General features: G+C 42.0%; 1 protein-coding gene across 1 annotated transcript in view; it reads left to right on the top strand.

The window, feature by feature from the left end:
• LOC115458280 (protein INCA1-like) overlaps positions 1-15429 on the top strand; it is a 40981-nt gene extending 25552 nt beyond the window's left edge. Inside the window, exons 4-6 of the mRNA XM_030188144.1 lie at positions 290-498; positions 1762-1969; positions 15135-15429. Of these exons, the coding sequence (XP_030044004.1) occupies positions 290-498; positions 1762-1969; positions 15135-15287 (570 nt within the window). The 3' untranslated portion in view covers positions 15288-15429. The remainder of the gene's footprint in view (positions 1-289; positions 499-1761; positions 1970-15134) is intronic.
• Positions 15430-15713: the final 284 nt, after the last annotated feature.

Here is a 15713-nt window from a genome sequence, read left to right as displayed (position 1 = left end):
TGAAGGATCACTGTATCCCAAAACCATGATTACTAGCAATTGGCAAGCTCTGACCACGGATACACCATGACACATGCTACTTCCTATTCATGTCCTCTAAAAACCACTTGCTTGCAGCTGTCAAAAGCAGAACACTTGACTAAATGGATCTTTAGTGTGATCCAGTATAGCAATTCTTATGTTCATATCCAGGGTTCTACTTCTAGACACAGAATGGAGAAAAAAAACCTTAAAAATCAGACTACATGTTACTAAAAAATCTGCCCTTCCCTCTCCTCTTCTATCTTAGATGTTCAGCCATGCAGTGCACAGGCCAGATGTAGAGCCGGGCATGACATGTTTACAGGAGCTGTCTGCTTGTGAGAGACTTCCTTCCCCCAGAGAACTGTGTGGAAGGAAGAAGAACCGGCAGAAGAAGCGATGCTTCCAGAATAGCCAGGTGATGGCGGCCTTTTACCACATGGAAGATCTGAAGAGGAGGCAGAGCAGCATCGATCAGTAGGCAGTCAACCTTTTTCCTCCAGCTTTGGGTTCAATTCACATGTCCACAGCTCTTTCCTGCTCCTCCCATGTATTTCCTATTCAGAATGGATGCATGAGTCATGAGGATGGGACTGGTGTATTCAGTCAAGCTTCTCCTGTACTGTTTCCAATACAAGGTTTCCTGCTGCTGCTGCAGCTGCCAGACCCTTCCCTTTGTGCTCCTGGAAGCAAATATAAGGAGTGCCTCCTAAAGCCAGGTTTCTTTTGCTGAGCCTGGGAGAGACTATTGGGTAGTCAAGCCTGAGTCTGGATCTTGGCTTCTGGATGGCCTGAATCCAGTGGCAGCCACTATAGCTGCCACATCTGTATTTCCCTCACTAGCTGGAGTGCTTTTTGTATAAGGCTTTTCTTACATAATTTTTTTCTGTGGAATTTTTTCAGTCAGAAATCATATGAAATGAAATCCTTGAACAAAAGTTGTGCTATTTTTTTTTTTGTTACATTTGTACCCCGCGCTTTCCCACTCATGGCAGGCTCAATGCGGCTTACATGGGGCAATGGAGGGTTAAGTGACTTGCCCAGAGTCACAAGGAGCTGCCTCTGCCGGGAATTGAACTCAGTTCCTCAGGACCAAAGTCCACCACCCTAACCACTAGGCCACTCCTCTGCATGGAAAAGTGTGGAAGCAAATTGGCATGTAAATGTGTGTATTTTTTGTCATACTTTTGTCTAGACCTTGATCATATTGCAGATTTGGCAAGTTCCAAGTTTGAAATTCAAAATTAAAATTTGCCAGTGAAATGCAACAATTAGAAATGGAGGAATGGACCTTTGGGTCTCTCCTCATGTAACTTTCTTATACTGCAAGAAATTTCCAGCACTATCAGTTTGACTGAATTTCTTTGCAAATATGAGAAACAGAAAAGTAAAATTTTTGCAAGATGTATTTTGCCTTTTATATTGATCAGAATCTTTGCAGTTTTCTATCATTTTATTATCCCGAGATTATGCTGTACCTGAACTTTCCAGACTACCCAGGTCCCTACAGTAGATGTATGAAGGACTGCAAAAAACTTTTCAAGACGAAAATGTGTGTGAACTTGGAAGCTCAGGTGTAGGATCATCTTTGGATAATTCTGTTGGTCCAATAAAAGGTGTCACAGCCTGCAAATAATCAGATTCTCTATCTACAAGAGTTTTGCACCACATTTGGGGCTCACAATGTGACTGATACATCTGTGTTGTTTGAATAATGCCTTTTTTCTAAATGCTGTGCAGGTTGAAAAGGCTGCATTGGGGAGGTTATGATGCCAAGAATTGTTCAGAAGTTTTTGAGGAGGGTGTTGAGTCTTGTCTGGCCAGCGAGGTCCCTGAAGATGCCTCTTGCCCTAACTTCTTGACAAGCCTGATTCAGCCGAATGCGGCAATGCTGTACCATAAGGGTGACAACTTTCTCAGCAGAACACCTTCTCACAGCACCAGACAGGTACAGTTACAAAGAAACATAGAAAAATGTAGGCAGATAATGCTGCTCACAGCACCAGACAGATACAGTTACATAGAAGCGTAGAAAAATGTAGGCAGAAAAAGACCATATGGTCTATCCAGTCCGCCCATCCATACTATCTGCCAGAGCTGTAGCGAGGGGAGCTGACACCTGGGGCGGGTCGCCGCTGCGCACCCCTTCCCCGGAGCGCATACCTGCAGCGAGGGACGGACGAGAGGGCTGATCCACCCCGACTGCACGTTGGTGGGGTGTGTCGGCTCCGCGCTGGTTCACTGCTCTCTCTGTCCCGGAACAGGAAGATGTCACTGCCCAGTAGTTGCTGTGGCTCCGGCACTGGGCAGCAGATTCTGCGTCTAAGCAGCAGCTCACCAAATTTCCTTTTTGGGGCAAGCTTCTGTTCAGTGAGGACGTCGAAAAGGTGGTGAAGGACTTGGGTGACTCTAAGTCCCAGCACTTGCCAGAGAACAAACTGAAGTAACCCTTGTGGACAGATATGTTACCAGCTGGGATGGGCCTCTTCCTCTTTGTTACATAAGTACATAAATGTTGCCATACTGGGACAGACTGAAGGTCCATCAAGCTCAGCATCTTGTTTCCAACAGTGGCTAATCCAGGTTACAAGTACTACTACTACTTCTACTGCTTCTACCTATTATTTCCATAGCGCTACAAGACATATGCAGCACTGTACACTTGAACATAAAGAGACAGTCCTTGCTCGACAAAGCTTACAATCTAATTAGGACAGACAAACAGGATAAGTGTATTTGATTGGTGGGAGGGTCAAAAATTTACATCAGGCGTGGATGCTGTTCAAAAACACCATCCTGGAAGCCCAGGCCAAATACATTCCACATATTAAAAAAGGATGATGGCTCCTGTTTACTTCAGTTTTGAACTTATGACTAAGTTTGATATTGTAGAAGTGGAATGGGTGGGTGCTGAGGGAAGGAATGGGGGAGGGAAGAGGGTTTTTTTTGTTTGTTTGTTTTTAGATTGTTGTTTGTGGTATTGCTCTGGCAGAATTGAATGTGTAATAAGATTCCCATGCACTCCGCTCCATGGATAAATCCTTCTTATCTGTTCCCTTCTCCACTACTGCCAACTCCAGACTTCGCGCCTTCTGTCTCGCTGCACCCTACGCCTGGAATAAACTTCCTGAGCCCCTACGTCTTGCCCCATCCTTGGCCACCTTTAAATCTAGACTGAAAGCCCACCTCTTTAACATTGCTTTTGACTCGTAACCACTTGTAACCACTCGCCTCCACCTACCCTCCTCTCTTCCTTCCCCTTCACATTAATTGATTTGATTTGTTTACTTTATTTATTTTTTTGTCTATTAGATTGTAAGGTAGTTGGTGGAGTGGCTATGGGAGTTTCTATGTTATTTACAACATTTAATGACTTCTGTGTTCCAGTATTGCCTGTATTATACTTGTTCTTTTTAAGTATGTCATCAATAAAAATGATTGAAACATAAAAAAGGAGGACGGAAGACCAAATGATAGCCGGCATGGTTAAAAAGTGAGGTGAAGGCAGCTATTAGAGCTAAAAGAAAATCCTTCAGAAAATGGAAGAAGGAACCGACTGAAAATAATAAGAAACAGCATAAGGAATGTCAAGTCAAATGCAAAGTGCTGATAAGGAATTCTAAGAGGGACTTTGAAAAAAAGATTGCATTGGAGGCAAAAACACATAGTAAAAACATTTTTAGGTATATTAAAAGCAGGAAGCCGGCAAAAGAGTCAGTTGGACCGCTAGATGACCGAGGGGTAAAAGGGGCAATCAGGGAAGACAGAGCCATAGCGGAGAGATTAAATTAATTCTTTGCTTCAGTCTTCACCGAGGAAGATTTGGGAGAGATACCAGTGCCAGAAATGGTATTCGAAGCTGATGAGTCGGAGAAACTGAATGAATTCTCTATAAACCTGGAGGATGTAATGGGGCAGTTCTACAAACTGAAGAGTAGCAAATCTCCTGGACTGCATGGTATTCATCCCAGAGTACTGATAGAACTGAAAAATGAACTTGCGGAGCTATTGTTAGTAATATGTAATTTATCCTTAAAATCGAGCGTGGTACCGGAAGATTGGAGGGTGGCCAATGTAACGCTGATTTTAAGGTTCCAGAGGAGATCTGGGAAATTAGAGACCGGTGAGTCTGACGTCGGTGCCGGGCAAAATGGTAGAGACTATTATAAAGAACAACATTACAGAGCATATTCAAAAGCATGGATTAATGAGACAAAGCCAACATGGATTTAGTGAAGGGAAATCTTGCCTCACCAATCTGTTACATTTCTTTGAAGGGGTGAACAAACATGTGGATAAAGGTGAGCCAGTTGATATTGTGTATCTGGATTTTCAGAAGGCGTTTGACAAAGTACCTCATGAAAGACTCCAGAGGAAATTGGAGAGTCAAGGGATAGGAGGTACTGTCCTATTGTGGATTAAAAACTGGTTAAAAGATAGAAAACAGAGAGTAGGGTTAAATGGTCAGTATTCTCAACGGAGAAGGGTAGTTAATGGGGTTCCCCAGGGGTCTGTGCTGGGACCACTATTTTTTAACATATTTATAAATGACCTGGAGATGGGAGTAACTAGTGAGATAATTAAATTTGCTGACGACACAAAGTTATTCAAAGTCGGGGATTGTGAAAAATTACAAGAGGGCCTTATGAGACTGTGAGACTGGGCATCTAAATGGCAGATGACATTTAATGTGAGCAAGTGCAAAGTGATGCATGTGGGAAAGAGGAACCCAAATTATAGTTATGTCATGCAAGGATCCACGATAGGAGTCACTGGCCAAAAAAGGGCTCTAGGTGTCATCGTTGATACGTTGAACCCTTCTGCTCAGTGTGCTGCTGCGGCTAAGAAAGCAAATAGAATGTTAGGTATTATTAGAAAAGGAATGGAAAACAAAAATGAGGACGTTATAATGCTTTTGTATCGCTCCATGATGCGACCGCACCTCGAATCTTATGTTCAATTCTGGTCGCCGCATCTCAAAAAAGATATAGTAGAATTAGAAAAGGTGCAGAGAAGGGCGACGAAAATGATAAAGGGAATGGGACGACTTCCCTATGAGGAAAGGCTAAAGCGGCTAGGGCTCTTCAGCTTGGAGAAAAGGTTTATAAAATAATGAGTGGAGTTGAATGGGTAGATGTTAAGCATCTGTTTACGCTTTCCAAAAAGTGTAGGACTAGGGGGCATGCGATGAAGCTACAAAGTAGTAAATTTAAAACAAATCAGAGAAAATGTTTCTTCACTCAACGTGTAATTAACCTCTGTAATTCGTTGTCAAAAAATGTGGTAAGGGCGGTTAGCTTAGCAGATTTTTAAAAAGGTTTGGACGGCTTCCTAAAGTAAAAGTCCATAGACCATTATTAAATTGGACTTGGGGAAAATCCACTATTTCTGGGATAAGCAATATAAAATGTTTTGTACTTTTTTGGGATCTTGCCAGGTATTTGTGACCTGGATTGGCCACTGTTGGAAACAGGATTTTGGGCTTGATGGACCTTTGGTCTGTCCCAGTATGCCAATATTTATGTACTTGGAAACTTGGAATTTTGAAGTCAAATTAACACATCCATACTTATAAATCATCAAAAAACCTGCTTATATAAGGGTTTATATTCAAATCAGAAACAAATAGAAACAAAAGAACAATATCGTTGCATAAGAAAAATATTTGATACCCAGAGATTTCAAAACCTTTCCTATATCATTTAAATAAAAATTAAAAAGAACAGGGGCAAGCATCGATCCCTGGAGGACCCCATGTCTCGTGTTCCAAGGCGATGAGAAACTCCTCTGCCAAAAAACTTGCAAGAAACTACATATCCATATGTGTAGCAAAGCAAAACAGTTAACTCCTTCACATGGATCTAGTCAATTTTTAGATTGACTTGGATGAAGTGACAACCCTAGGCACTTCAGCTATGTGGACAAATAACCAGGAAGACAGGTCAGTGATGCAGTGAGCGAGGCAAGACATGTTTCTGCATGGCTCTGGGCCTCCCAGCCCACAGCATCGGCAAGTTGTATGGACAAATTTCTCACCAAACATGGTGACTTGATGGGTTCTAAGGCTCCCAGAAAAGATACAGGCAGAGAGAGCGAGGACAGGATGGTGGAAGGCCTTGTGGAAAAGGCCCTTTGCTGTCCTCAGAACATATTTCTACCTTAATTACAGCAGTAGTGCAAGCACTGGAGCGTCATTTCACTCAGCTCTTGGGACAAATGGCCAACCTGGAAGCATTATTGACTGACACATCTTGGAGAACCAGAGAGCTGGAGAACAGTTCTTCAGCGATTGAGGACAGTTCAAATACAATGGCGGTAGACATTACAGCACTGTATAACCAGTTGCTCATGCATGCGGAGAAACTTGAGGACCTAGAAAATTGCTTGCGCCATGGAAAAATGCGCTTTTATGATATACCGGAATCAGTTCTGAAGGTACATCTGCTTTCCATTCTGGAGCAGTGGCTAACTAAGGAGCTCCTGCTATCAGGGACCACAACCACACTACAATTGGAGCAAGCACACAGATTAGGCTGCAGGCCAGATGATATCATCTCGCGTAATCATTGCTAAAGTGTACAATTATGTCCATGAAATTGAGCGTCTTCACCTATATAAAGCTAAATAGGATATCTTACAATTTGAGGGCCACACGGAGCGCATTTTTTAACACTATTCTTTCACTTTAATAGAGATAAGAAAAGGATTTACGCCGTTTTGTGGAAAATTGTGTGAGAAAAACATTAGGTTTATGCTGGTCTATCTTGCAATTTAGAACGTGTTTCTGGCCATTGGACTAGTTTTGATTCTGTTTCAGTAGCCCAAGAGTTTGTTTATACCATGGAAAGTTCTGGAGCAGCTAAGGACACGTGAATTGAAGTATTGTGATAGTAGCATTATCCTCGGGCAATTATAGCTTGTTCTTTGTCTATAGCCACTATCCATGGCCAGTCAGCTTATTTGCCATGCCTTTACCGATATGCATTGCCTGTACAACTTTAGTAATTTGAATAATATGGAGAAGTTGGGTGGGGCTTGGAGGCCTGATGGCATCATAATGTGATCGGTGCTCTCTGTCATTTGGGATGGGGGAAGCAAGGTTGCCTGTAGGCACCATATTGTGGGGGACTGGGGGAAGGTGGGTGGGGGAGGGACGGGCAGGTTGGGGAGAGTGCTTGGGGGTAAATCAGGGTGCTTATAGGACAGGCAGGGGTTTTTGGGAGTAGGCAAGAGTAGAGTCTTCCTTTTTTTTCATAGCCACTAAAATCATCTGTATTTTCTTGCCAGCATTCTATATTTCTTGTAGGAGATGCTGGCTTTGTTGCCAGAAAGGAGCGGACATGAAAAGCGACATGATCGAACTCTGGGGGAGGCTGGGCTCCTGGAGTACAGCAGTGATAGAAATTTCTGTAGAAGCTTGCCTGCAAGGAACAAGGTTGACAGACACTGAGCATTTAAAGTTGCAACGGCATTGGGTTGGGGAGGTATTCTTCTCTTCCTCGAGTGGTAGGCATGGTGGGGTAGCGGTTTTTATCAGAAAATTCTTACAGTGTAAAGTAGCAATGCTAAGTATATCGCCATGGGCGCTATCTGTTACTGCATCTTAATTTACAGGGTAATGACATTTTGTTATTAGTTTTGTACGGACCAAACTCATATAATGCTGAATTTTTAAATAAGTAATTCACCTGGGCTACCCACGTATGGATAAGCCTCTGTTCTTGGTAGGGGATTTCAATGTAGTCACGGACGCATTAGGTAAATCCGTTGCTCCAACAACCTCATTAGGGAATCAGGGATGTTGTCTTTGTAACCTGAACACAGCATGAGACCTGGCGCTTATTACATCCTGAAGTGAGGGACTATACACATCTATCACGGACCCATAGCATTCTGATCTCTACCCAAAGTTTCCCTTCTGTAATAGATGCTGGCAGAGGACCTATAGAAATATCTGATTATGCCCCTATTTGAGTAGATGTAATGAAAGAGCCATATTATGGTTTGTTCTCTTATCAGTCGCCACATTGGTGGAATTCACTGCCACTGAAAATTCGGCAAATTTTTCAGTACTCCACATTTAAGAGAGCTATTAAAACCTATTATTATGACTTTCCTTAAAATATATTTTTGATTGTATTTCTGTCTTCTTTCGACTCTGTACACTGCATAGAACTCTTTGGAGACATTGCGGTATAGAAGTGTAAAATGTAATGTAATGTAATTACCTGCAGAGTAGATCCTGGAGAATCCTCTCTTATCTTTATCAGGATCAGGACTTCCAAAAATATTTACTAGGGAGGTGGGAGGAGTTCTGCTTCCATAATGGTCAACATGCCAATGATCCAATCAACTGCTAAGGCGGTTCTTTGTGTTGACGTACTTACTATCTTATACAAGTGCCCATAAAAAGCGAATTCATTTGAAAATAGTGAACCTAGAACAAGCATTGCGGTGCACTAAAGAGAACTACGGTAAAACGCCAAGCTCGTCCACTTGGGAGCAGTATCTTTCTATCCAGGCAGCCTTAAACTCATTCCCCCCGTTATTCAAAATCATTTAACTGGCCAGGAACAGGACCTGGCTGGTTAAATGGTACATAGCCAGCTATCCGGCAATATTCAGCGAGGAATAACCGTCTGTTTCCTACTTAATATTGCCAGTTAGCAGACAGCTGGTTGTATCATCTGATATAATCGGCTATCTGCCGATTTTTAAAGCCAGTTTAGCTGCCATATTTGGCCATGTGAAAACATGTGAGATCTTTGGCCAGTTTAAAGATAATTGGCTAGTGTTGCATATTGGCTTAGCCTGTTATCTTTAAACTGGCCAAAAATAAACCATATATTCAATGCCACCTGAAACGGCCCAGCATTGAATATCTGGGCTTAGCACCGACTGCGGAAGTTAGCCGGTCTAACTCATGTTGTCTGAATATTGCCCCCATTGTTACATGAACTTAGGGGGAAAAAAGCTTTTCTTTAGGAAATATCGTTTTCACAGATTTGGCAATAAGCCTGGGAAAATGTTAGCCCAGATGAAATTCTGGCAAGGACGGAATTATGTGCCTACCTTGAAGACCCAGGATGGTTCTTTGACTTCCAGAGTGGATGAGATTGCACAGATATTTATTGCTTACTTCAGTACCATGGATAAGGCAGACGTGGAATTTTTTTTTTTTCCAAATATGTTTATTATTTTAACATTACATATTGCATACAATTGACATTTTCCATGCCTGCGATTACATATAGCGTTAAATATGAACATATACCCCCCCCCTCCCTACCCACCCTCCTCCCCTCCCACCAAAGGTAACTCAAACTTTATATCCTGCTCCTTTGTTACCATGGCCTCTATGCCTTATTATACTTGCAGGCCCCTCCATTCCATATACTTGCTCCATGTTTTATAAAAACGGATCACCCTTCCTCTTCTCATAGCTGTTAGTTTATCCATCACACAACAAAAATCTACTTTCACAAATACCTGTTCCACTGTGGGAGCTACTGCTTGTTTCCATTTTCTTGCAATTAACGTACGGGCTGCTGTAACTATATATGTCAATAAACAATTCTGTGGATATGGTATCCCTGTCTCATGTATATTAAGCATGCATAAACCTGGGGACAGCTGAACAGAAATTCCCAGTTTACTTTGAATATATGACATCAGGGTCACCCAGAAGGTCTTAATGATCGGACATTCCCACCATATATGCCAGAATGTGCCCTCTGCCCCGCAGCCCCTCCAACATGTCGACGCCCCTGTTTTAAATATGCGTGCCAATCTGTGTGGCGTAAGATACCATTGATATAGCATCTTATATCCATTTTCCACCAGGGGCGTCGATATCGAAAAAGATAATAAATTTTTGTATATTTTAGTCCATTTCTCAGGTGTATAAGTGGTCGACAGTAGTGCCTCCCATTTTGCATTATATGAGGACAAAGGGAGAGAATGGTGTATTAATGCTTTATAAATTCTAGATACTCCTCCCTTCCCTGACCCGGATCCCATTGCCCGCTCCAGTTCCGTGACAGCTAGTAGCAGCTCATTTTTAGCTTTCCGATGTATAAAGTCTCGGATTTGTATATAATGAAATCTGTCTCTGTCAGTCAGACCATATTCCTCTTTCAGGCTTTCAAATGTGTGGCACTGTCCCTCGTCCCATATCTGTCCCAATAATCTCAGAGAGGTTGAGGCCCAATGCCCATATACTCCTTCCTCCCTCCCTGCAGGGAAGTCCTGCGCAAAAATTATGGGGGTATTCAGATGGTACTTGCGGCCAGGAAACCATGTTAATCTGCATTTAATCCATTCCCCTAGGGCCACTCCCATCGGTCCCTGCAGTCCTTCTATAAGGCCTCTCAACAATGGTATTGGGAGCCATGGGGCAGCCCACAGGGGAACGCCTCTCAGGCCCCATTGTGCTGCGTGTGACCAGGGTTTGAGTATCCCCTTCTGCCCCATAGACAACATTTGCAACAATGTTGCTCTATAATATAACCAGAAATTGGGCACCCCCATTCCACCATCCTTTCTAAATTGATACAGCACACTTCGTTTAACCCGTGGGGGCCTTCTCCTCCATATAAAGGCAAAAACCTTACGATCTAATGCCCTAAAAAATGATTTTGGGATGTGGATGGGGATAGCCATAAACAGATATAGTAATCTGGGGAGTAGGGTCATCTTTACTGCTGCTATCCTCCCCATCCAGGACATACCTAATCCCCCCCAGCGCTCCAAGTCCTGAAACATCTCTTGAGCTTTGGGTACAAAATTTTCTTTAAAGAGGTCGGAGGTATTTGATGTCAAATTCACCCCCAGATATCGTATAGCTTTAGATGTCCATCTGAACGGGAAAAGGTGTTGAATTTCAGCTTGTAGGCCTGGGGGAAATTGTAAAGGCATAAGTTCTGATTTTTGTATGTTAATCTTTAGGCCCGCTATTTCCCCATATGAGTTAAGAATATCCAATACCACTGGTAATGTGGTCCCTGGTTCTGCCAAGGTCAACAGGACATCATCTGCGTACAGTAGGATTTTAGTTTCTTGACTTCCCATATGTATACCCTGTATCCTCGGCTCCTGCCTTATCATTCTAGCCAGCGGCTCCATGGTTAGCACAAATAGCAAGGGGGACAATGCACAACCCTGCCTTGTTCCGCGGAACAACTCCAAAGGTATAGTATGAGTGCCATTAATTTTAAGTTGAGCCATTGGCTGTCGGTAAAGTGCTGCTACCCACAGTATAAACTGTCCACCAAAACCGGCTCTCTTCAACAGTGCAAATAGAAAGGGCCACAACACTCTATCGAAAGCTTTTTCTGCATCCAATGAAAGAAGGACCGCTGGCTGCCCTATTTTCTGAATTCTGGCAGACGTGGAATTTGATTCCGACCAATTTACTGATTATCTTCGCCAATCTGGCATGCAAAAATTTCCCCCAGAGGTTATTGATCAATTAAATAAACCCCTACTGGCAAAAGAACTCCAAAAAGTGATAAAGATGACTACAAATCATAAGGCTCCTGGCCCTGATGGGTTTGCCTGTGAATTTTATAAATTATTGAATACCCAGATTTTTGTGGCCCTTTGTTAGATTATTTTAACAAGGCGGTTGCACAAGAAGCCTTGCCATGTTTTGCTAATGAAGCCCTGATTACACGATTGAAGCCAGGGAAACAGGGTGATGTACCTGATTTCCTATCAGTCAATTTCCCTAATTAATGTAGATTTGAAGTATCTTGGCAGACAAACTCACTGCACCTGCCCACGGTTATAAGGGAACATCAAGTGAGATTCGTTCAGGGGAGACAGTCTGTACTTAACGTCCGCAAGGTTTGGTTGGCCCTGGTGCACAGCCAAAAGTTGAATATCCCCGCTGTGATGGTAAGCCTAGATGCAGCTAAGTTTTTTGATTAAGTGAGTTAGCCATTTAGGCTTCATACTATTGCTCACATAGGTATTCAAGGGTGGTTTAAGTATGTCGTTACAACTTTATACGTTGGCCCACGAGCATCATTACTGGTTAATGGTATACGCACAGATGCTGTTCCTTTAGAGAGGGGTACACGACAGGGCTATCCCCTCTCGCCTCTACTGTTTAACTTAACATTAGAACCCCTGCTGTGTAAGCTGAAGGGTGACTGGACTACAGATGGGCAATATAAGCTTAAAGACCCTGGCATTTGCTGATGATTTGTTACTAAATACTGACACAAACCCAGCGCTCTTTACCTTTGGCCATCGAATTAATGGAAGAATATAGGCTTCTCTCGGGTTTTACTTTAAATTTGGGGAAATCTGTGGCCCTCCCTACTATCCCTGAGGTGTGAGAGAAGTGACAGGATGTTTTCCCATTGCAATGGACTACTGGACACTTTAAATATTTGGGGGTCCACGTCCCTGCAGATCTAAATTCACTATACCCACTCAGTGTTCTACCCCTATTGCAGTCAACAAGAACTAAATTGCAACTTTGGCAAGCATATCCTTTGTCCTTGATAGGAAGAGTTAGCTTATTTAATAAGATGATTGTACCTTGCTGGTACTATATCTTTCAAATGTTATCCCTGTACTTGAAAGTAAAAGATGAAAAATGTCTGCACAATCCTATACAGATTTACCTGTGGAGGGGGAAACATGCGAGACTGGGTTATAAATTAATCTCCTTCCCAAGGGATAAGGGAGGTGTGGGTCTCTTAAATCTATGTCATATGTTAATTAGCTGTGGAATGCGCTATATAAATTACTGTTTTAGGAGTTCGTCTGATTTTTCTTGTACCTCCTTGGAACTGTCAGTATTTCAGAATGAACACTGCAGCGCATTTTTGCATAATGGGGCATACCATAGGAACTCCAGTATAAAAGGTTATATTCTATACAAACCTCTATGGGCTGTTTGGCAATGGGTTGGTAACTATCATAAGATTAATACGCATGTCACTCCTCTACTACCAATTAGATATAAAGCAGCGTTTCGGGCATGAACAATCAAATTTTTGTCAAATGGGAGAGGAAAGGCATAAAATAATCTGTCTCAAATTGTGGCCGAAGGTGGCAGAACAAAGCCCTTCCATTCTCTGTAGGAGGAGTTCAGTTTTCTCAGCAGGACATTTTTGCATACAAACAGCTTAGGCATTATGTGGCTAGCTTAAACCCTGCTGACTTACAACTAGAGATTCATAAACTGCTTTCCACAGCATATACTGTGGGATCCCAGTTGAAGGTTCCTTTGAAGTTTCATCATAGACACTTGCAAGATCATGCACCAATGCTAAACCACCTTAAACTACAGGCAGCTTGGTCTGCAGATCTGGGGATACCCTTACCTGAGACATCCTTCTGTTTGATCCTGAAGAGCCTGTCCTTAATTGCAGAGTATATGTTCTTTTTGGAGGATGCAATGCAAAATACTCTTGGAGACTGTATGTTTCACCAAAGAAGGCACATCTGCTATGCCTCTGGCCAACTTTGACTTGCCTTAAATGTTGTCATCCTGAGGCCTCCCTGGAATATTTGTTTTGGACCTTCCCTATCATCAAAGCATTCTGGCAGCAGATAATTGATTTCATATCTAATATAAGGACTACATCCTTGAGGCCAACCCCAACTATGATTTTTTTGACTTTTTCCTGTGCCAAGGCCTAAGAAAAAAGGAGTTCAGGTACTTCTTAAATGGTCCATTTTAGTAGCTTTAAAAGTTATCTTACTTTTGTGGATTAGTCATTAAGTACAACCAGAACAGTTATGGTGCACTCACATGATCCAGCTCCCCATTTTGGAGTATAGAAAGATATCTGACTTCACTTCTACACAGGGGTCCCAATTTCAGGCAACCTGAGAACCTTTTTGGAATACTCTCACGGAAACAAGTCAAGCGGAAGATATCCAGAAGGACCAGACTGAAGTCACAGATGTTAACAGCCAAAAATAGTTTATTGGGACCCTACACGGTCTGTGTTTCGGCCGAAAGGCCTTCTTCAGGGGTCTAAAACAAAAGTATAAATAAAAATATGAAACATTGTTCCATATGTAGTGCTATGTGTAAAACTACAAAGTGACATAAAAATAACAACAATTGCATATGATAGCAACCAAATTATGCAACTCAATAATAAACACATATGTGTAACATAAAAAATAGCAAAATGCATAATGAAGGCAAAAAGAACAATTTATTGTAAACATACTGTACAAATATGGGCATTAACTAAAATAAAAATTAACTCATATGTATCGGTTTAAGAAAAATAAATGCATATTGAAAATATATATACTGATACTTCAAGGCAAGATATGATTATAAAAATGATCATAAAAATAAACATTAGAATTTTTAAGGGTAAGGGCAAACATATTGACTTGTTGTTTCCTTGTGTGTTTTTGCGGGAGATTTGGACTCTCTTTGTTGTCTTTCGGAATACTCTCACTGCAGTGGCTCGAAGCCAGGTGTTAAATAGTTAGTTATGAGACTTGGTGGTCATTTTACATTGTATTATGAAAAGGAGGGGAGATGGGAGGGGGTTGGGACTATGGGGAAATATAAGTTGTGGGATTGATTTTTGTTACCAAATAAGCAAATGTTTTTTCTAGTAGCTTCTTAAGGTTAACAGTGATGGTTTGAGACTCTTGATGAGTTTCAGTATCATTTTCTACTTGGAATTGCGCAATAGTGCTTTAAACATAAACATGGAACACGAACAGAGCAGATCAGAGATATGTGACCGTCGGATTGACTCGGAGTCAGCAATTTGATTTTCGGCATCCCTGATCAAGCTGTTTTTTTCATATCAAAGCGAGCTCTCTTATATTTAATACAAGTATATTCAACATATATTCACCACACTCTACAGAAAGAGTGTGTTGTATAGCCCCTGAAGCAGCCCTGTTGGGCGAAACACGGCCTGTGTCGGGCTGTTTGTGTGTATACAATTTGTTTTTCAATTAATAAATCTATTTGTGTTTGTTCAACGATCTGCTCTGTTCGTGTTCCATCTTGGAGTTTGCAGACCGTCTGCCTTTGTGCTTTCTTTAAACATAAACAACCAGGAAAAAGCCCCTCAAAACAATTCAGTAATTCTTTGTAACTTTTGAATCCACAGTGGAGTCTCGGCACTGAAGATCAGTCTCCAACTTCAACAGAGCAGGCCATGATCTCCTACACATTGGCTTCAGTGGACAGACACAACCTGCCTTCAGTGACATGCTCCTCACCAGAGAGCTACTGGGGCTTGCAGTATCAGTCTGAAGAGTAGCACCAGGAAGCAAACACCCAACAACAGTTGGACATCACAGGCAGAGCACATACAGACATCAAGAGGAAAAAAAAAATCATCTTTTGCCTACCAGTAGGATTGCTACCTAACTGAACAGGCTGAGCCAATTCTGATTTTTATCCCATTGTATGCATGGAGAAATAGTCCTACTTTTCTTAAATAAAACAAACTACAATGCTATGCATGCAATAGGGAATAACCAGGATGGGATCAGCATGTTTGTGTTCTCCAAGCTTAGGTGGCAGTCCTCCTGACAGGTTCTCAAACACCACAGTGTCTAGAAGAAAACCTTAGGTCCAGAAGTCAGTTTTTTTTTTTTAACTTTCATTACTTCAGTACAGTGTAGTGGCTGTAGTCCCTGCTTGTGCATGTCTGAAATCATAACTACAGGCACCAGAATCGATC

Source organism: Microcaecilia unicolor, chromosome 14 (genome assembly GCF_901765095.1).
Source record: "Microcaecilia unicolor chromosome 14, aMicUni1.1, whole genome shotgun sequence".
NCBI classification, from domain to species: Eukaryota; Metazoa; Chordata; class Amphibia; order Gymnophiona; family Siphonopidae; genus Microcaecilia; species Microcaecilia unicolor.
This window is presented reverse-complemented; position numbering and strand designations above follow the sequence as displayed.